This window comes from Coenobita brevimanus, chromosome 46 (genome assembly GCF_032717465.1).
Source record: "Coenobita brevimanus isolate Jiangsu-jjx chromosome 46, ASM3271746v2, whole genome shotgun sequence".
In the NCBI taxonomy this organism is placed as follows: domain Eukaryota; kingdom Metazoa; phylum Arthropoda; class Malacostraca; order Decapoda; family Coenobitidae; genus Coenobita; species Coenobita brevimanus.
In genome coordinates, this window is record NC_136999.1 from 55,621,493 (window position 1) to 55,644,456 (window position 22,964).

The following is a 22,964-nucleotide window of genomic DNA, read 5'->3' on the forward strand; positions in this document are numbered from 1 at the left end:
CGCAGTCTACCTCTGATACTACTACATCTCTTGTGCACCCATTTATCACAAACACTGCACAAGATAGAATTACATCTCACGCCCTTGTGGCAAACTGCACATGGCCACTCTCCCTCATCTTTGACAGTACTGCCACCAACCCTAGATATCATCATTTTTGTTTTATCTGCATTTACCCTTAAGCCCTTGTGCCCCATTCCATCTCACCACTTCCTAAACCTTTCGTCCGCCTCCCTTTCATTCTCAGCAATCAACACCAAATCATCAGCATACAACAGCTCCCACGGGAGTCCGTTTCTAACATCACGTGAGAGGGCCTCAAGTACCATGATAAACAACATGGGACTCAAAACTGACCCCTGAAGCACACCAACATTCACGGAAAATTATCTATCTATCTATCTATTGCCTGATGCCATAATCCCGTTAGGGGTGGCCATTTGACTCTGAGTTATTTGTTTTACAGGAAGGAGCACTAACCTCCACCAACCCACTTGATGACACGTAGGGAGCACGTGTGGTTTGGTTATATGGTTACCACCCAGCATTTTATATGGATTCCTGGCTTACAGGAAACCATTTAGCCTGTCACTCAATGTAAAGCCACCTGTAAAGAAAAGATAAGCAATAAGAAGTGACAGGAGAGATGGGAGAAATAGGAAGAGAGGAGGGCAGGCACAGAAAAAGAATGATAAAGGCTAAGGAAGAAGTAGGCAGCACTACATCAAGTGAGTGGATGATGTGCTGCCTACTTCTTCCTTAGCCTTTATCATTCTTTTTCTGTGCCTGCCCTCCTCTCTTCCTATTTCTCTCATCACTCAAATCTCCATTCAATCTTACCTGGGTGCGAGCACCCACATACATAGCCATAACCACCCTAACCAGCCACTCCTCCAAAACAAGCTTTCTCATTGCCCACTTCACCACGTCTCTAGGGACTCTGTCAAAGGCCTTTTCCAAATCAACAAAAACAAAATAAAGATCCCTTCTCGTACCAATATATTTTTCCTGAAGCTGTCGAACACTGAATATAGCATCAGTGGTCCCCCTACCTGGCATAAACCTGAACTGTATCTCATCAATATTCACTCTTTCTCTAATCATACCTTCTAAAACTCTCTCCATTACCTTCATTATCTGATCTAAAAGCTTTATACCTCTATAATTTCCTCTTTCCAGGGCATCACCCTTCCCTTTATACACATTTACAGTTACACTCTTCAGCCAATCGTCTGGGACAACACACTCATATATATAATCCTATTTATCAGGTCAGTGACTAACCTCACCCCTATATCTCCTGAGTTCTTCAACATTTTGGCAGTCAACCCAGACACCTTCTGCCTTCCCCACCTTCATCCTGCCTATTGCCTCACTCACAGTAGCAGCATCAATCAAAGGCCAAGGGCCAAACATTGGATCTGCTGGCTCCAAACCTTCCCCGTTCCAGTCAAACTCCTCATCACAGAGAACACTTCTTCCAGATTGGAAGAAAGAATTTATATGGTGTGGATGTGGATGTGATAGGAAGCGTTATGAGGAACACACTGGGGTGGTTTGGCCATGTGGAGAGGATGGAGGGTGAACGACTGACGAAGAGAGTGTATGTGAGTGAGGTGGAGGGGGGAAGAGGGAGGGGGAGGCCGAGGATGAGATGGAGGGATGGGGTGGAGAGGTATATGAGAGAGGGGGTGTGAATTGGGAGCAGGGCAGTGAAATGGCGGGGGACAGGGCGACTTGGAGGTGATTTGTTTGTGGCCACCCAAAACGGGATTGAGGCGTCTGGCAATAGATAGATAGATAGATGTATGATGAAAACGAAAACGAAAGGAAATGTTCCAGTTGCATGAAAAATCCAACTGCAGCCAGGAAAACGGATTTCATAACTGGATCTCTGATTTTTAAAAAGAAAACAGTTTACCATGGCAAGAGCAGGAAGCGTATTGAACTGCGTAATGCTGAATTAAATCGCCAAGTATAACCCTTTTATTTAGCTACATTATGTCCTGTTATCATAATTCAGTAAATGCAGAATTCAGTTATGTATAAACACCTTATACAAATTTCATATTTATGTTTATATACAATCAAATCTGTAATTTATTTTCAAACTGGGCTACAGTAAATAATTTGCAAGCTGACTAATTATTTGTTAATTTTCCTCTGGTTAGTAAAAATTTTTCTTGGCTGGTAAATTTTTTTTTCAGTACTTGCCAGTGGCTGGTAAGATAAATTGTAGACTTTCAGGGCTGGTATGTGAGTGAGGTGGAGAGGGAGAGAGGCAGGGTGAGGCCAAAGATGAGATGAAGGGATGGAGTAGAGAGGTATAAGAGAGAGGGGGTTTTGAGCTGGGAGCAGGGCAGTGAAATGGTGGGGGACAGGGCGACATGGAGGCGATTTGTTTTTGGCCAGTGGCCACCCCTTAAGGGATTAAGGCGTCTGGCAGTAGATAGATAGATAGATAGAAAATAATTTTGAGGGGGATGACATGGAACATTCATGCCCACACATATTACCAGACATACAAATATCAGAAAAAGAAATACAGGAGGAGTTAAGTAAATTAGACAAAGGAAAAGCAAATGGTCCTGATGAAATTTCATGTTGGTTGCTACATGAATGTGCAAAGAAGTAGATGATTATCTTTAATATTCAAGGAATCCTTGGGTTATGGTAAACTACCTGATATTTGGAAGAAAGCAAACATTGTTTCCTTATTCAAGAAAGGGAATAGACAAAAGCCACTCAACTGCTGATCAGTATCACTAACCAGTGTTGTAAGTAAGATACTGGAAAAGATGATAAGAAAAGTTTGGGTAAACCATCTAGAAGAACACAATATGAAAACAGAAAGGCAATTTGGTTTTAGAAAGGGAGAATCATGTGTCAATAACCTACTAAGCTACTATGACAGAGTTGCATAAACATTACTGGAAAGAGAAGGGTGGGTGGACAGTATCTATCTGGATTCAAGAAAGCATATGACAGAGTACCACACCAAAAACTTTTATGGAAACTGTATCATTAAGGAGGAATCTGAGGCAAACTGTCCTGTAGGATGCAAGATTTTCTCAGGAAAAGGGAAATGAGAACAGTATTAAGGGAAAATTACTCATCATGGAGGGAAGTGACTTGCAGAGTTCCACAAGATTCAGTGCTGGCACCAAAATACAAAGGAGAATTACTAACACAGACTCTTGTAAAGAAATAAACTTCATGAATGGAGTAATACATGGCAAATGGAATTCAGTGTGGACAAGTGTCATGTAATCAAGTTTAGAAAAAGTGGAAAAAGACCAGGTTGGGATTATAAGTTATGAAGTAAAACCCTACACATCAGAATGAGAGAAGGACCTAGGTGTCCGGCTGACCACATCAATGAGAAGGTACGGAACATGTATACTCTGCATGCAAACATGAGAACAGCATTCACATACATACAGTACTCGTCAGAAGTATCGAGCGCCCTGCGTCCCTCCTACGAAACAAACCTTTCAACATTGAAAAAACATATAAATAATGCATTTTATTTACCTTTAGTGCCTCGTAGGGTATCCTTTACGCTTCTTCACGGACCTGAGACGTCTTGGAAGTGAAAGGGCGAAGCTCTTGAGGTGCTGGAGGGGTATTTTCTCCCAGGAGTCACAAATGGCGGCTTCCAGCTTAGGCAGAGAGCTTACATCCTTTCCTCGGAGACTCTTCTTTACGAGGTACCAGAGGTTTTTGAATCGGATTGAGGTCTGGGCTATTTCCTGGCCAGTCTTCCATGAATGATACCTCGCAGTCATGAAGCCAATTGGTGACTGATTTGGCCTTGTGAGCAGGTGCACCATCCTGCTGAAACACTCGTGCACCTGTTAGCTCGAAGGAGTCTGGTAAATGATCACACAGAAGCTCCAGGTAAACATCCTGATTCACTCTGATTCTTGGGAAGCACAACAAGCTTCCCCAAACCTTGACCAGAAAAACAAGCCCATACCATGAGTGAATCAGGATATTTAACTGTGCTTTCTACATACTGTGGGTCAAGTGGGTCACTACCTTTGCGTCGGTACACACGTGCTCCTCTGTTACAGGTGACACTAAACGTTGCCTCATCAGACCACAACACTGACAACCATTGCTCCTCACCCCGGTTAAGATATTTATTAGCAAAGGCAAGCCTACGAAGTCTCTGGCTGCTATATATATATATATATATATATATATATATATTGTGGTAAGTGGGGGCTCTCACCATCCACTCACTTGATGTAGTGCTGCTTTCGGGTGTCTGCCCTTTCGTCTCCACCATCCTTCTTTCCTTCCATCCTCTTTTGTCTTTCTTTCCTTCATTCATTCCTCATCCTTCTGCCTACGGGTGACTTTACACTGCCTCTTCCGTCTTTCTTTCCTTCATTCTTTCCTCTTCATTCTACCTGTGGGTGATTCTCAACTGAGTGATAAGCCAATGGTTTCCTGTACACCGGGAAACCATTTAATACACTAGGTGGTAACCATATGACCAAATTTTGGCGCCTGGTGGTTTAGTGGGTAATTACGGCGCTCCAGTCGGATTGAGCCGGTGAAGAATTATATCCAGGGGGTGGTTGGGGTTTATTGCTCATGTAATGCCACTCAGGGATGAGTGAGGCAGGTCATTCTCATCTAAAATGTCAGGACCAACTTGCTTAGCCCCAGGCTCCTACACTCCTTGTGGTGCAACGTAGGATTGGATGATGATGATGATGATGTATATATATATATATATATATATATATATATATATATATATTGTTTTTCTCTTGGAAGGAACAGTTTTGCGGGCTCATGGCCTTTGGTTCCTTCTTCCTCACAAAAATATATATATATATATACAGTAAAACCCGACTGTAATGGGCTAATTGTGGCCCAGGCCATTCTGAAAAAGTGAAATTCTGAAAAAAATGACATCCGGACATCCCCATGCTAACCAGGACATTTTCCAGTATATTAGACAGTAGTCAGGATTGCACCAACTTCGTTTTTTCAATAGCACCGTTGGTTTATTACTTGTTATCCAACTCATATCCAGCAATGTACATCCTCAAGATCCTGACCCACTCCAATGCCCATCATCAGGGTCACAACAACCACCCAATCCTCATTCAACACCCATCATCAAGGTCACGACAACCACCCAATGCCCATCCGACACCTATCATCAAGGTCACGACAACCACCCAGTGCCCATCCGACACCTATCATCAAGGTCACGGCAACCACCCAATGCCCAGCCAACACCCATCATCAAGGTCACCACAACCACCCAATACACATCCAACACCCATCATCAAGGTCACCACAACCTACGCATACATCCTCATCCTCCACCATCCTCAGCCCAAGATGGACTGAGGTCAGGCAGTCTAGACTGCTTTTGGCTTTATGTGACTTTTCCTGATATAGAAGAATTTAGTGTGGTAGGCTCCTTGAGTCCGATGAAGGCAAAATTCCGGTTTATTGAAGTCTGTTATATTGAGGTTTTACTATACATATACTATATATATATATATTTAATGTATACGATTTTTGTATGTACCGTATGCATTGTATATTTGTAAGGAGAGATTTTGTATAGTACTTTACTGCAAAATACAAATAATTTCTGTATATATTATGTGGATTGAAGTAATTCAGGCATTACACAGATATCCAGCAATGTCTTTTTGATGAATTTGGCAGGTGTTTGATACTTACAGTGTATTACATCATGAAAATGTTATGGTAATGAGAAATTAAATATTGTCAAGATGAGCAGCAGCTGTAGGACAGCCTCAGGTGGCGGGGTTGGATCTGAGAATTCTGGAGTCTTCAATGATGAGTGAATGGATGCATGACCCATGTTACTGGGCATTTCATAGTAGTACTACTATTATGTTTTGGTTTTGCTATTTATGGATCTTAACCCCCACCCTTGTTAATGGAAGATAGGGTAAGATGATGGTGATGATGTATCTGTTTCTGTTGCCTTAAGAGTGAGAAAGACAAGGAATATGATGAGAGGGGCAGTGGAGAGGATAGAGTGGAGAGGGAGTCAACTAGTTCTGAGCCCTTGGCACCCATTGCTGAACTAGCGTCGCCACCTGCCGAGCCTCAGCCAGAGGAACCACCAGGTCAGTTTTATGCCGTGAATTGTGTATTGGGAAGTTGTAACAGTTTCAGATGTGAAGTTGGTCTAGGTCATGCTCAAACTGTTGTATTTGCTTAGGAAATAACTTGCATTTCCAGTGTGGTAAAGTTATTCAGCTGATGTAGAATTAATTTGCAGGTGGTGAGGAAGATGATGTGGAACCACCTCCTGACCTTGATCCTGTGGGAAAAGGTGAAGAGGGAGAAGAACTGGAGAGGATGAGTGTGGAAGAGGAAGAGGGAAGTGAGAAGAAAGACAAGAGTAAAGATGATCCTCCCAATGACAATAACTTAACCATCATTGACCTTCCCAATGGACGGTCAGTCTTGTGCTCATTACTCTTTATGTCCTCCTGCATAAAATGATGTATTAGTAATTATGTAAGAATAAAAACACTGTTTATGAGGAGTACTAAACACTTTTGGAAATCCAAATAACGTTGCATAGTTCTATCTGTCTCTCTATTGCCAGACGCCTTAATCCTGTAAGGGGTGGCCACAAACAAATCGCCTCCATGTCACCCTGTCCCTTGCCATTTCATTGCCCTGCTCCCAGCTCACACCCCTGTCTCTCATAAACCTCTCCACTTCATCCCCCCATCTCATCCTTGGCCTCCCCCTCCCTCTTCCTCCCCTCCACCTCACTCACATACACTCTCCTTGTCAGTCTCTTGCTCTCCATCCTCTCCACATGACCAAACCACCTCAGTGTATTTCTCCTAATGCTTCTTATCACATCCACATCCACACCACAACACTCCTTCACTTCCTCATTTGTCAGTCTCTCTCTCCATATGACTCCACATGCTCCTTTCAAATAACTCATTTCCACTGCCCTCACTCTTGACTTCTGTCCCTCCAGCAAGGTCCAAGCATCACATCCATACATTAGAGTTGGTATCACAATACTGTCATGCAGTAACTTTTTCACTTCCATGCACACTTCCCTGTTTCTTATCACTGCTTTCAAGGAACCAGCAACCTTTCTTCCTTGTTGTACTCTTTCAAGCACTTCACCCTCTAAACTTCCATCCTTACTCGTCACACTACCCATGTACTTAAACTCACTCACATTTTCCATTTCCTCCTCTTCCAACCTCACTGTACATTCTTTGACTTCACTTCTCTCAAAGACCATCACTTTACTCTTCCCTACATTACCTTTAGATTCCATTTCTTACACACTCTCCCAAACTCATCCACCAAGCCTTGCAGCTCCCCTTTGTCTTCACTTAACAGCACAGTATCACCTGCACACAACAGTACAGGGAGTTTCCAAACACTGCCCTCTCTCATTAGGGCCACTCCAACATCCACTGCCCTACCTTGTATATCTTTTATAACCTCATCCATGTACAGACTGAACAACCATGGAGACATGACACATCCCTGTTTCAATCCAAGCTTCAAATAGAAAAATTCACTCAGTTCAATATCCACATGTACTGCAGCCTCAGCACCCTCATACATGCTCTTTAAGGCATTCAGCAACTTCCTATCTACTCCATATATTCTTAATACTTTCCACAATCCTTGTCTATCCACCTTGTCATATGCTTTCTCCAAATCCATGAAGGCCGCATACAACTTCTTTCTCTTCTCTAAAAACTTTTCCACTAACTAAAGCTCAAAGAATGAATATCGGATCTACACAACCTGTTCCCTTCCTAAAACCTCCCTGTTCTTCTCCAACTAATTCCTCTGTTATTTCCCTAACTCTGTCAATAAGGAACCAACCATATACTTTTCCTGTTACACTAAGAAGACAAATGCCCCTATGATTACCACACACTTCTTTTTCCCCTTTTCCTTTGTACTGGGGAATACAGTAATCCCTTTAATATCCGACGTGATACAGCCAAAGGCATGTCTGGGAATTGGTTTTGTCCGGATATTGTGCCTCTGCCTCCTGGACTGATACCTGTGGGCCCTAACCCAGCCTGTCTTTGAAAGCCACCTAAATAACTCCCTACCGGACATGCATAGCACTTATTTCAGACCGTATTCACACCAATAATGGACATAAAGCATGAAATAAATGAAAAGGAACCAGAGAATGAGGAATTAGAAGTGAGTATGGAAAATTTTAGCAGAGTACAGGGTACTCACAACAGGTCTATGGCTGCCTCCTCTAAGGCTCTGGCAGTGGTGGAAATGCTCTTGAAGCACGTACAGTAATCCAGTGTTGTTCTGCACTTAATTCTTTGCACTGTGAGTTATAACTTTTTAACACTGCACATTCTGTTCTTAATTGCACCACGCCAGTTTCAGCCGCCAGTTTGCACGCCACACTTAATCCTTTACACTCTAAATTCTAATTTCTTAACACTGTAAATTCCCATGTGGTCTTGTGGCTAGGTATTGTAGTTTATTCACTGTTTATTCACAAAAATGAGCACATGCGGCAGCCATTGCGATGAGCTTCTCCTCACGATGGTAGTTAGGCGGTAACTGGGGAGGGGGAAGGAAGGAAGGAAGGGGTGAAGGGGCTGTGTGCAAACACAGCTGTTTGCCGTCCGTGCCCATTTCAAATTACGTGTAGGGGGGGGGGGGGGGGCTGAAGGCCCAGGCCCAAAATTTTCGGAAATTGGTGTGTCCGGGAATTGGGCGTCCGGTTATTACAGGGATTACTGTAATTATACCTGACTTCCAATCATCTGGGACTCTACCTTCCTCCCAGGCCAATCTGCACATCTTCCACATCCATTCTACTACTATCTCTCCCCCATGCTTCAGTATTTCACCACACACTCCATCAATTCCTGGGGCTTTCCCCAATTTAACTTTCTTCATTGCTTCCACAACTTCCATCCTACTGATTTCTTCCTGTCTTCTCATCTCCCTCCTTCTCCCAGCCATTCCCCAGCCACTTATACTCGTGGTACTTTCATTCTTTATGTTCAGCAATACCTTAAAGTGTTCTTTCCATCTGGTCACTTTTTCTCCCTTCTCCATTAGTAATCTGCTATTTTTATCTCTCTTTCCCCAACTAACTTCTTTGGCACCCAAATTGTTCTCTCCGTCTGCTCACTTTTTCTCCCTTCTCCTCTAGTAATTACCATTTTTATCTTTCACTCCCCAGCTAACTTCTTTGGCACCCTGTCTAACTCTCTTTACCTCTTTCCAGAACATTTTCTTACACTCACTCCACTTTACACTCAGATTCCTTCCAAATTCCTCATCCACTCTCTTCTTACTCTCTCTTACTAATCTTTTTACCTCTCTCTTCCTCTCTACATATAACTCTCTCTTCTGTCTCAACTTCTTCCATGCCCCTGTTTCTCATCCACTCACTATATGCTTTCTTCTTTTGTGCCACAGCCTCTCACACCTCTTCAGTCCACCATGCTGTTCCCTTCACCCCCTTTCGTCTTCTCTTCACCCCACATACCACCTCACATGCTGCACAGATTTCTTCCGTGAATATCTTGCACACACCTTCCACATCTCCCATCTGCTCCAATCCATATTTACTCGATCGCTCCTCCACGACCCTCTCATATTCTGCCTTTTTTCCATCTTCTTGTTGCATAGTTAATTGTATCTATCTATCTATCCCTCGTTTATCCGGACGTGCAGTATCTGGACCTGTTCATTATCCAGAGACTGGACCATGGCTCTAATTAACCATTTACCTGTAATTATCCAAACATAAAAGTCCTTGAGAACTTTGGCCAGCCAGCCGACGTGTTCAAACAATTGGTATCATGGCCACTAGGCTCTAGCTGTGTGTGGGAAATAGGTTGTAACCCACAACCTGAGCTAGAATGTCTATCAGCCCCTGTACTGAATGGTCAAAGTCTCTCGCTGGCCTAATCACGCCCTACGAACCTCCAGCACCTGAGTAATACCGACTGTAACCCACAAGCGGCGTCAAAATGCCCATGTGCATCCCTACCGAATGTCCAAAGTTGCGTGGCCACTGGGATTGGTCTTTCCCAACTGCCACCGCGCATGTAAGACAGACCGTTAATCACAAGTTAGGGGAAAGCACCCGTCCGCCATGTGACAGAAGGGTGAAAATCCTGCCCACAGCCTCACTTCTCCCCCCTCCATACCCTCCCATGCACCCTGCCTTGCTAGCCCTGCTTCCCGGCTTCCCCTTCACTCCCTCAGTCCCTCCCCTCCTTCGTGCTGAAATCACTGACACGTGAGTTTTTAAAGTTTTTGGCAATTTATTTGAATTCTGTTGGTTTTATCAAAATTCTGTGAAATCCATGAGAAGACACTTGAAATTCTGCTTCTAGACATATGCTTAGTTCTTGCAAGGTGCAGGCAAAATTTTGCACTAGATGGTTGGAAGTTATATGAAGGTAAGCTTTACTCTTTGAACAACATTAATTTTATTCTCGCTGCAGTTTTTCTATTTTAGTCATCAGTTTTCTGTGTTTTTATTTGCTAATCTTATAGTATAGAAACCAGCAAAGATGATGGTATACCATTTATGTCAGTATAACCAAATGCCAGTGGCATATTTGACTGTGAATTCCCCCCCCCCCCAGCATCAGTTATCACTCATGTCACTGAAAGATAATTGATTTTCCAACCGTCTTCAGGTTTTTTGTGGATGTTTGTTGTTTATGCATTGTTTCCTTGGTGTTTGGCATTAATTTGGATATTTCTATGTGTGTTTTGATGTCTGAATATGGCAAATTGACCTGAAAACAGAGCCAAAATTAGGAGGGGTGCTGTACATACACTAGTGTATAGGTATGGTGTTTTTTGGTTTTCATTTTTTTTTTTCATGGTTTTCTTGGTGTTTAAAATTATTTTGAATATTCCTGTGTGTGTTTTGACATCTGAATGTTCCTGAATGACCGGCAAACATGCCAAAATAAGCAAAGGTACTGTACATATAGGTTAAGTATAGGTTGGAGTTTGGGTATAGGTTGGGTCTGGGAATAGTAGGGGGATATTGTCATTATCTGGATATTGCCACTACCTGGACATGCCTTTGGCTCTATTACGTCAGATAATTGAGGGAGTACTGCACTGGCATCTCGTGATGAACAGGTGGATTGCACTGCCAATTATCATCATCATCATCCAATCCTGTGTTGCCCCATGAGGAGCATATGAGCCCAGGGCTAGGCAAGTTTGTCCTGACATTTTAAATGAGGGCGACTAGCCTCATGCATCCCTGAGTGGCATTACGTGAGCAATAAACCCCAACCACCCCATGGATATGATCCTGCACAGACTCAGTCTGATTGAAGTGCCTTGATTACCCACTAAACCACCAGGTGCCATAATTTGGTTTTATGGTTACCAGCCAGCATAGTAAATGGTTTCCTGGTGTACAGGAAACCATTTGGCTTGTCACTCAGTGTAGAGTCACCTGTAGACAGAAGGAAGAGGAAAGAAAGACAGAAGAGGAAGGAAGGAAGAGAGGAAAGGGCAGTCACCCTAGAGCAGCACTACAATGAGTAAGTGGATGGTGAGTGCCCTGACGTACCACTTAAGATAATTATCATTAAGCAAACATGTTAAATACTGTATGTTGCCTGTAGTATCAGGGTTGGCCACGTGAAGAATACTTTTACTTAACTAAGCAGAGCCAATCTAAATAAAGTTCATAACCACCTAAAACATCACATACTGCCTCTGTCAGCTATTGTTTACAATGTGATGGTAAAGAGCAAACCAAGTTGCATCACATTTACTCCCAGTAGTGCTGCTGGTTTACTTTGAATTCACTTATTTTCACTTTACAGCTCAAATTTTTTTGAGTATAATAGTTTTGTCCTAGTTACTGTTAAGCTGAAATTGGGTATTGTTAGCTGAAAAAAGTTACCAAAAAATGAGACTTCTCAAGGTAAAATAGCATTAACAGGTACCACCTTGAATGAGGGATGCCTGTTGGTAGATGAGTTTGCTTTTGCCTTGTTTCATTGGGAACTTTTTTGATAATTGCCCAACATATGTACTGTATTATTTATTTTACCAACTTACTGATTTGTAGGAATTAGGTTTAGGAACTTAAGATGATGATGGTGGTAGTGGAAGGATGATGTGGAGTTATTTGAATGAGTGCTGTGGCTTTGGGGGATGACCATCTGGTAGTGAAGAGGGCAATGTGGAGGCAATTTGTTTGTGTCCATCCCCTCTAGAATTAAAGCTTTTGGCATAGATAGCTAGATGATGCTGAATATTTAGGTGAAGGTACATGATATAGTACCTGGTGGTTTGGCAGTAAGAATTCCCCACACAGAGTTACAGCCTTGCATATATTTGCTCCCAAGAAGTGACTAGTGGCTTTGTGCAGTGGCAGTATCGCAACCAATGAGGTCTTGCGTAAGTGACATATTAGCTGCTGCTATAGAGCTAAAATTATGAAAAATTGGAAAATACCATCTCAGCGCTTTTGCAACACCTCGGTTTAGGCTGCTTCTCTTAGAAGGGTAGTCAGTTTTTTTTTTTTTTTTTTTTTTTTTTTTTTTTTTGCGAGGAAGAAGGAACCAAAGGCCATGGCCTGCAGTAACAGTTCCCTCCAAGAAAAAAACAAAATACAACAGAGAGCCAAATTCAAGATCCGATCATTCCGAGATGCCTGGACACACTGCGTTTGAAAGACTGGAGATCATAGGCAGCAGGAAATACAGATAGAGGGAGACAGTTCCAGAGCTGACCTCTTGCATAAATGAAAGACTGGGAGTAACGGTTAACTCTTGCATTAGAGAGTTGGACAGAAAAGGGATGAGAGTTTGCTGCCAGACGGGTGCTATGCGCCCGTCGTAGAGGTGGAGGAATGCAAGCAGACAGTTCAGAGGAGCAGTGACCATTAAAGCAGCGATAGAAAAGAGATAAAGATGCAGCAGTGCGGCGAAGAGACAGAGGTTGAAGGGAGTCAGTAAGAGGAGGAGAGTTAATGAGACGAAGAGCCTTTGACTCCACCCTATTGAGAAGAGCTGTATGTGGGGAGCCTCCCCACACATGAGAGTTGTACTCCACACAGGGGCAGATAAAACCCCTGTATAGAGTCAACAATTGTGCAGGGGTAAAGAAAGAGCGGAGTCGGCTTAGCACACCCAATCTCTTGGAAGCAGACTTTACAAGAGATGTAATATGATCTTTCCAAGATATGTCCTGAGTAAATGAAACCCCAAGCATGTTCAAGGATGATGCACGATTAAGCTGAATATTATTAAACATTAATGGGTATACCTGTGGAAGATTTTGTCGGGTTGATAGGTGTAAGAACTGAGTCTTAGATGCATTAAAGAGAACCATATTATTTTTACCCCAGTCAGCGATACGAGCCAAGTCAGACATTAGGTGTGCCATAGCCTCATCCCTTGTTTGTTGAAGTAACTGTTGAGATGGGCGTTGCGGGAACCGAATGGAAAGGTGAAGGGTGGAGTCATCAGCGTATGAGTGGATAGGGTTAGATGTACAGCTTAGAAGATCATTGATGAATAAAAGGAAGAGAGTTGGTGATAGGACAGAGCCCTGAGGAACACCACTGTTGATAGATCTAGGAGAAGAACGATGGCCGTCTACAACAGCGGCTATAGAACGACCAGAAAGGAAGCTAGCGATGAAGGCACAGATAGAAGGATAGAAACCGTAGGAGGGCAGTTTGGAAATTAAAGATTTATGCCAGACTCGATCGAAAGCCTTTGAGATGTCAAGTGCAATGGCAAAGCTTTCGCCAAAGTCCCGAAAGGAGGATGACCAGGAGTCTGAAAGGTAGGTGAGAAGATCGCCAGTGGAGCGTCCCTGACGGAACCCATACTGACGATCGGAAAGAAGGTTGTGATAGGAAAGATGCCTTAAAATTTTTCTATTAAGAATTGACTCGAAAACTTTTGAAATACAGGACGTTAAAGCAATTGGATGATAGTTGGAGGGTTGGGAGTGGTCACCCTTCTTTGGGACTGGCTGAATGAGAGCAAACTTCCAGCAAGAAGGAAAGGTACAAGTTGACAGACAAAGGCGAAAGAGTTTGCCTAGGCAGGATGTAAGCACAGAAGCACAGGTTGTACCTCACCTGCTTGTGGTGACCTTGAAGGCACCCTGTTTTTTAATTTCTTCCCTCCACCCCCTAAACTAGGGTGACACACGGGGATGGCACTACCCGAGTAACCCAGGTAGTATTGTATATACTTTTTGCTGTTGTTGTTGTTTTGTTTTGTCTTGTTCTTTTCTTTTTTGCCCTAATCATGAGCAAACAACACCATTGCCCTCACTGCAGTAACTCAGTGGCAAAAGGTACAGCTAAAAGCCATTCTCTTTTCAGAATGCTACAGCCTGGAGAGAGGTACTGTGATGGATTATTGTAAGGTTTAATCATTGACACCCCCCCCCCTTTATCTTTTTATTTATTTATTTTTTTTTTTTTCCCCCTGATGAAGTTTGTATTGTATATGAAAGATGTCACAATTCTTGTAATTGTAAAAATAATGTATATGTGTGTCAAGCGCTAATGAATTCCCAGTGGAAGAACTGGTGCTTTTGAGAAACAAAATTCCAGATTATTATTATTATTATTATAATAATATAATAACACCATAGGGAGTAGGCTGATCATCTTGTCTTAAATATATTACACTACCATAACCTAGAATCTGGTGCCTACATAGTGAAAATGATGGTGATTATTATTTTTATTATTATTATTAGTAATATGATTATGTCATTATATACAATGCAGCCTCATTATACAATGCACCACTATGTGACAAATCACTACAGCAATAAATAAAAAGATACCCTGTCTCAGTACATTCAAAAATTAATTGTGATTTCACTACAACAATATTTTTGATGGCCGCCTCCGAGAATCTCGTTCGGACGCAGTGACACACGCAAGCCAAAATGGCCACCCAGTGCTTACATTTGCAGTGATTGTTGCCTTTTGTTATAGTTTATGCATGAAAGGTCACAGAAACACCATTGTTATTGCCAAATAGCAGTGCAAATGCATAACAAATAGTGCTGTGTTCAGTACTAAGTGAAGTGATATTTTTGTGTGTGTGAAATACCGTTGCTTGTTGGGTCTGGTTAGTACTTGGATGGGTGACCGCCTGGGAACACCAGATGCTGTTGGCGTCCCTACGTGTCAAGTGGGGTTGGTGGAGGATTAGTGCCCCTCCCTGTAAAAAACAATTAACTCTAAGCCCTTGCCCACCCCATTTGGGATACATGGCGTCTGGCAATGGATGGATGGATGGATGGATGGTGAAATACCGAAACTTGTGACTTGCAAATTGTGTCCACATTACATAATTCTCATCCCTTATTTGGGTCTCTAGACTTGCATGACAGGCCGCTGGAACACCATTGTTATCACCAAATAACATCACAAGTGCTTAACAAATAGAGCAGTGTGCAAGAGATGTAGTGTTATCAGAGGTAGACTGCGAGATAATGCTGATTTTATGTGTGCGACATGTCTGGGAGAGCAGGTGGAGATTGTCAGGCGTGAAAGGATTGAACTTGCTGGTGAGTCTCTTGAGTGTGTGGAAGAGTTTTGTTATTTGGGAGACATGTTATGTGCTGAAGGTGGGGCTCTGTGGCTTGGATGAGAAATGGTTGGAAGAAATTGAGGGAGCTGTTGCCTCTCCTGACATTGAGAGGACTCTTCCTGCGTGGTAAGGGGTCTTTGTATGCAGCATGTGTTAGGAGTGTGATGCTGTATGGTAGTGAGACCTGGGCAGTAAAGGAAGAGGATATTCGCAGGCTCAAACGTACAGAAATGACAATGATTAGGTGGATGTGCAGTGCGTCCTTGCATGCAAGGCCTGGGGGGGGCTGGGTTTACGATGGAAGAGTTGAGAGGTAGGATGGGACTGGAGTGTATTTGTGTTGTGATGAGGAGGTAGATTGAGATGGTTTGGGCTTGTGGAGAGGATGGGGGATGATAAAGTGCAGAAAGTGAGAAGTGTTAATATTGGGGGTGGGGTTTCGAGAGGTAGACCGAGAAAGACTTGGGATGAGGTCATTGAGTGTGACCTCAGGGTCAGGGGACTGTGCAGGGAGGCTGCAATAGATTGTGCAGCCTGGAGAGCTGCCATTAGGTGACCAAGGCCGACGCATGCAAGCGTGTTGGAGCCTTCAGAAATGAAAGAGAAAAGAGAGAAAGAGCAGTGTGCAGTATTAAGTGAAGTGATACTTTTTGTGTGTGAAATACTGAAGCTTGTGACTTGTAAATTGAGTCAGCTTTGCATAACCAGCATCCCCTTTTTAGGCCTCCACATAGCAGACTGATTCAAGATGCCCATCTAATGTTTACACTGGCTGTGATCATTGCCATTCATTTAATTTTGTGCGTGAAATGCCACTGAAACACCATTTCTCTCGCCATGTACAGTAAAACCTCGATTTAACAGCATTCATTCTAACGGCAACCCCAAACTAACGGCACAAATCTCCCGAGGAATATTTGCAAAAAAAATTTAAAAATTCCCCCCAAATGGGTAAAAATTAGAAAGAAATTCAAATGCATCTCGATGGTCTGTTTGCAGTTTCCTGCCAACTGGGTATGTTTATGCTCACCCAGTCTTCCTCCTGCCTAGCCTGACCCCAAAGTGAAAAAAATTAGTATGTAAGGTTAGATTTAAGAACTAGTGCTATAGACATCATAACTTAGTGAACTTATTTACGTAATGCCATCTATTCTACTCCAACCTGCCAACTAATTCTTATCTGGATTATAGTAGAGTCCCGATTTAAGACCAAACGAAACTACGATCTTACAATAACAAAAGCATTTAATTTCTCCCATAATTATAATAGCATGGTAATGTCACTCAATTGTGCGAGAGAAACTGTGGGAAATGGGTGTTTTGGTACTGGATTTCCAGATACAACTCGTGTGTTATGCTTTTGTCGGTCACTAATTGGGTTCCTCGACCCACGTGACCCCCATACCACGTGCCACAGCCTGCTGCCTACCTCAGTGTTGTGTGAATGGTTGCTGTGATGAGAAGCTTATTTGCTTATTTCCTTGCTCCTCGTTTCCTCTCAGAACTAAGCACGTGGTTCCCAACTAACTTTAATTATGCCTGAGCACCCTGAAAGTGCTATGAACACAAGCATTTATTCTAAATAAAAATGGAAAATTGTTGGACGAAGTCGCGTGTAGCGTTGCAGCTTAAGTGCAAATGATGAGACAGATAAAATGAATCGGGATGTTTACAATGTGGATTGTTTTCTTTGTTGGAAAAAAAGTTAATGATGGAGCAGTAAAATTCATGTATTCGCCTTTAATGCAACGAGTGTTAAAAGAAGAAGAAAAAAGGCTTTGTGCTTGATCTTTTTGTTATAAACTGACGATCTTTGGTCAAGTAAATTCAGATCTTACGATATGTGAAAACACTACGTGTTGACAGAAAGTTAGGCAAGATAATTATGTGAATCCAGTTCTTGTGAATTATATTGTCATACAAATTATACTGTTTGGCTGACTTGTTCATTTTTCACGCTTACTGCATTCGTGTGTATCTGAAAAGTGAAATACGCAATCACTCCATGCTGACAACTTCGTTATAGTTTTTTTTTTTTTTTTCCTTTTACTGTTGATGACTAACGGTCTTCAAAAAGTTTCACACTGCATTTTTTTTTTTTTTTTTATAACCGAAAGTGATTCGTGACGAAATATGCGTGATGCTGGCCGGCCATTATTCACGTGTTGTTTAGGCCAAGTTCATGCTTGATTTCTAATGAGGACTGTCAAGAGGCTTAGTGGCATCCTTGGTGATTAAAATTTTTATGGGGAGTATTAGGGGGCAAAACTAATCAGTTAGGTTAGGTTAGGTTAGAATGCAGTAGCTATGCACTCATGCGTCCAGTTGGTGAGGTCATATGTAAACACACTGTCTTCGGTGCCTTAAGGCAGAAGTATTTCTAGTAATCTATCTTTAAATATATTTTTAACGAAAAATATGATCTAGAACCTAACCCCCTATTTTATATGTAAATATATGTCATGTTTTAGTGCGAAATCGATTTTGCACAAGGTTCTGCATAACCTATCTCGTGTTGTATGAAGACTCTACTGTACTGTACTGTACTTACCTGGATTACTGTTATGTACTCACCTGGATTACAGTACAGCACTTTACTACAACACCACACTTACATGCTTTTGTTTGTTCAAAATATAAATTTTTTTATTAATTTTGTATGTTCATCTTAAATGTCAGGACCGACTGCTTAGCCCCGGACTCCTACGCAATGTAGGATTGGATGATGGATGGATGAATTTTGTTTGTCTGCACAAAAATGCATTAAAATGTGTTAGCGTGAGTTCCGGGGGTATTGATAGGTGTAAGCCCCAATCTAACGGAATTTCATTTTTTTCAGCATGCTCAGGGCCCCCTAGGGTGCCATTAAATCGAGGTTTTACTGTAACAGCACAAGTGCGTAATAAATAGAGCAGTGTGTGATTTTGACCCTATCAGGTTTGGGGGCAGGGCAGATTATGTCTGTGCTAGAGTTAGCCACTCACGCTGACCCACATCTTCGCGGCCCGATATTTTACTTTGATCGCTGTGTGTAAGTATTGTACACTTTTCATGATAGAATGTTGGTTTTGGTGTCATTGTAAAGCTGAATAGTTGTACTTTATCATAGTATGTTCAAAAAAGGAGAACAAAGAAATTAAAATGTCAGGATGACGAGTTGAAGTTAAGCGAAAAGCAAAAATTTTATACCTTGTTGTAGAAAAACATTCAACACACAATAACGAGTAAAGATATGTAAATTTGGTTTAAAACATGCAAAAATACAATAATTATATACCTTTACAGTGATATATAGAATATGGTAATACATGCATTTCATTGTGCAGTAAAGCAAAAGGAAAGAGATGCACAATTTATTTTAGTTTCTGCCGCATATTCGCATCGCGATGTTTTTTTTCTTTGATCGGTCAGTGTAAATACATTTTTTATGATAGGATGCTGGTTGTGTTGTTATTTTGAAGCTGAATAGTTGTACTTTATCGCAGTATGTTCATAAAAGGAAAATAAGAAAAGTAAAAAGTCTAACTGACGAGTTGAAGTTAGGCAGAAACCAAAAATTTTATGCCTTCCTGTAGAAAAATATTCACCAAGAATGAAGTTACAAAGAAACAAAGCCATGAATCAGACTAGCTGTGCAGTACCACCACGCATAGAGCAACCATTCGGTGACATCATGCTCGAGCCTCTTTGTTATGACGAATAAATGCAATTTATGATGAATATTTTATAAAAGTTTCGTAAAATGACGATGAAAAGCGTCATCGGAATCTCTGAGGTTGGATTTGAAATGACGATTGATATAGTCATAAAAATCTCAAAGGGTTAAATAAAGTGAAATCGTATCTTTTCTGTGGAGTGGTTATCCAGGCACTCCAACTGTCCCCAGACATCACCTTCTGCTCCACAAACCTCGCCCCCACTACATCCTGGAGAGTGGTCAAAATCCTAGGTTCTGATCACCTCCCAGTCATCATCACTACCAAAACCAGAATCACCCCAGGTGGCCACACACACACATACACTAATTTTAAGAGAGCCAACTGGGGGGCCTTTGTAACTGAAACAGAACATTTCGAAACACTAAACAGTACACCCATCACAAACATCAGCACCGCTGTGCACACTTTCAATACAATTATACAAAATGCAGACAAAAGACTCATCCCTAGAGGCAACAGAAAGAGACACAACCACAACTTCACACCAGAAATTCAAGGCCTCATCAGACAATGGGACACACTGCGGCACTCCCCATCACCCCATACACAAGACACCATACAACAAATACAAGAACTCAACACTCAGATAAACAATAAAATATCAGAACAGTAAACAGACTGGAAAAATTACCTCCAAACACTTGACCACAAAAACATCAGCAAACTCTACAAAACACTAAACAGCATCACACTTTTCAACAGCAGCACCACACAATCACACACTGCCATCACAACAGCGGACACCATACCCTCAAACAAACAACAAGCAAACACTCTCATCAATTACTTTTCACAAGTCAGCCATCTAAACCCCCATCCCGAAGACCGACGTATCATCCGACGTAAGAGACAGTTCCCCACAGACCCAGACTACGCACCTTTCACTTACAACCAGATGAAGCACATCATTAACAACCTCAAGCACTCATCTGCCTGTGGACCAGACAACATAAGCAACATTCACCTTAAACACCTTGGACCACAAGGCATACAATCACTCACCAACATATCAGACTACAGCTACTCACACAACATAATACCCAACATCTGGAAGCATGGCATTATCATCACTATCCCTAAACCCAACAAAGACCCCATGTTACGCTCCTCACACCGCCCCATCACACTCCTCTGCACCCCATTTAAAGTCACTAAATGACTGGTACTACAACTAGTCACACCTCACATTCCCCTAGCCCAATCAGAACATGGCTTTAGGCCACTACACTCCACAACTACTCTTATTACAGACCTTACACAGAGAGTTTTCAATGGCATGAATTCAGCTAGGCCACCACACAGAACACTCCTAATTACACTAGACATCAGCAAAGCTTTTGATGCCATCCCCCGCCACAACCTCACAAACAAAATACTTAACACAAACATGCACAATAACACAAAAAGATGGCTGGCAAACTACTTAGCAGGCAGATGTGCACACGCAACATTTGCCGGTCAGTCTTCTAACATCAGAAACTTCACAAATGGCATCCCCCAAGGATCTGTTTTGTCCCCTACACTCTTTAATCTATACATGCACGACGTACCCACACACCACAGATACACATAGCTTGCTATACAGATATAACACTTACATGTACTAACCAAAATCCAAACACAGCTGCACACATCATTCAACCTTACCTCAACACACTACACGAATGGTTCACCACAAACAGGCTCAAAATAGCCCCAGCCAAATCTACAGTGACCCTTCTCACAAACTGGACAGCAGAACAGTCACATCCCACACCTCACCATAAACAACATTTCTCAACCACACACAGACACACACACCCTAAATCCTTGGTGTAACATACAATACATCAGTGTCATTTAAACAACACATCACAAACATTAAAAATAAAATAACATCGACTCAGTGCCTTGAGGTCACTTGCCCATACAACATTCGGACACAACAAGGAAACCACCACCACAGTATACAAACAATACATACATTCAGTGATGAATTATGCAAGCCCTGCCTGAGCTTCTAACCTCACCAAAACACACTACAACACTCTACAGACCATACAGAACAAGGCCCTAAAAATAACCACAGGCTGCACAGCTACTACACCCACAGACCACCTACATCAAGAAACCAAAGTCCTCAAAGTCAAGGATCACCTAGACATGAGAGGCACTCAGTTTCTTGCTGCAGCCTCCACAAACCCACATCATCCACTATATTACATGGCAGCACATCCACCTACACCAAGGAACATCAAAACAACACCCAGCACACGATACCATACACAAATACTGTCATCTCTCCGCCCATCCCCACTGATCTCTCCCCCCTCCCCCACCTCAGACCAGCATCCAGTAACATATCCACACTCAGGTCACTCGCTGCTCCATTCAGTCACTTAAAGACAACACACAACTGCATGCATGGTCTCCTGACATCCACCCTTCTGAATCCTATCTCCCTCGTGAGGACAGGGTCCACCTGGCCAGGCTGAGATGTGGGCACCATCCAACCCTCTTAAGCTACCAGAAGAGGCTGGATGACTCCGTTGCTGATGCCTGTCCAGGATGCAACACAGAACCCCATACTATTAAGCACATTATGGAAGACTGCATTGCACACAATCACTTACGCCAGCAACACAACATACACTCTTTGCGAGCTCTGTGGGAAAGCCTGGTCTCGGCCATGGCCTTCCTAAGGGACTCTGGGCTGTTCAGCCAGACTACCTAGGGAACAGCTACTACTACTACTACTACTACTACTGTCCCCCATCCTGGGGGATGGGGGACCCTTGGTGATGACTCATACCAGCATAGAACAGACTTCAGGTGGGTGGCAGAGTTTTTTTATAGGTCATTTTAGGCTTTGCGGTCGAGGTCACTCCCCCACGCCCCATCCCCATTGAATGCATGTTATATCGACCTTATGCGAAAATTCACTATGCAATAGGTCTTCACTTGACTTACCCCAATCGCATAATGAGGCTGCACTGTATATATTAAACAGATGGTTTGAGTGACTAATTGTCAGGACTGTACAGGTATGGACTGCGACGTCGTGGTGAGAAGGAGACGGTTGCAACCCTCAAGCTGACTGAGCCATGGAAGCCACTAGACCCACATGCTGAGACCCCTGCCAAGAGACCTGTCAGGACAGCCAGGCTTCGTAGACCTCCAGCTTGTGCATGTCATCGGCCAAGCAGAGTGTGTACTCTTGATTTTCATGCTGTACTGTAAGCCCTCATTAGACTGCACTCTGTTTGACAATTTTTTTTCCTGTCAAGTTTGAAAATAGATAAAAGAAAAAAGTTTGAATTTCCTCCACTACCTGAAAAGCTGATATGCCTATTTTCCTCATTATAACTGTACCAGTTATATGGAAAAAGATGTGATATTTGGAACACATCAGTGACTTACAATGAAGCAACTCGTGTTTAGCGTTGACCCCCCCCCCCAACGTGCTGTTACAGTCAACAACAAAAGTTGGCTGACACTTCCACTGTGTCCACTTCACACTTAGGTCATATCACTTTTCCCCCCCAAATGCATTATACGGAGGAAAATCATATGTGGGCATAGAAATACCTGTCTTAGCCAGCAGAGGGAAGTGGGAAGTAGAACAGGTGAAATATATGGAATACTTTAG

General features: G+C 42.5%; 1 protein-coding gene across 1 annotated transcript in view; it reads left to right on the plus strand.

The window, feature by feature from the left end:
- Nucleotides 1-22,964, plus strand: part of Cap-H2 (Chromosome associated protein H2) — a 120,492-nt gene that overhangs the window by 43,733 nt on the left and 53,795 nt on the right. Inside the window, exons 5-7 of the mRNA XM_080271590.1 lie at nucleotides 5,996-6,157; nucleotides 6,370-6,470; nucleotides 22,360-22,522. Of these exons, the coding sequence (XP_080127716.1) occupies nucleotides 5,996-6,157; nucleotides 6,370-6,470; nucleotides 22,360-22,522 (426 nt within the window). The remainder of the gene's footprint in view (nucleotides 1-5,995; nucleotides 6,158-6,369; nucleotides 6,471-22,359; nucleotides 22,523-22,964) is intronic.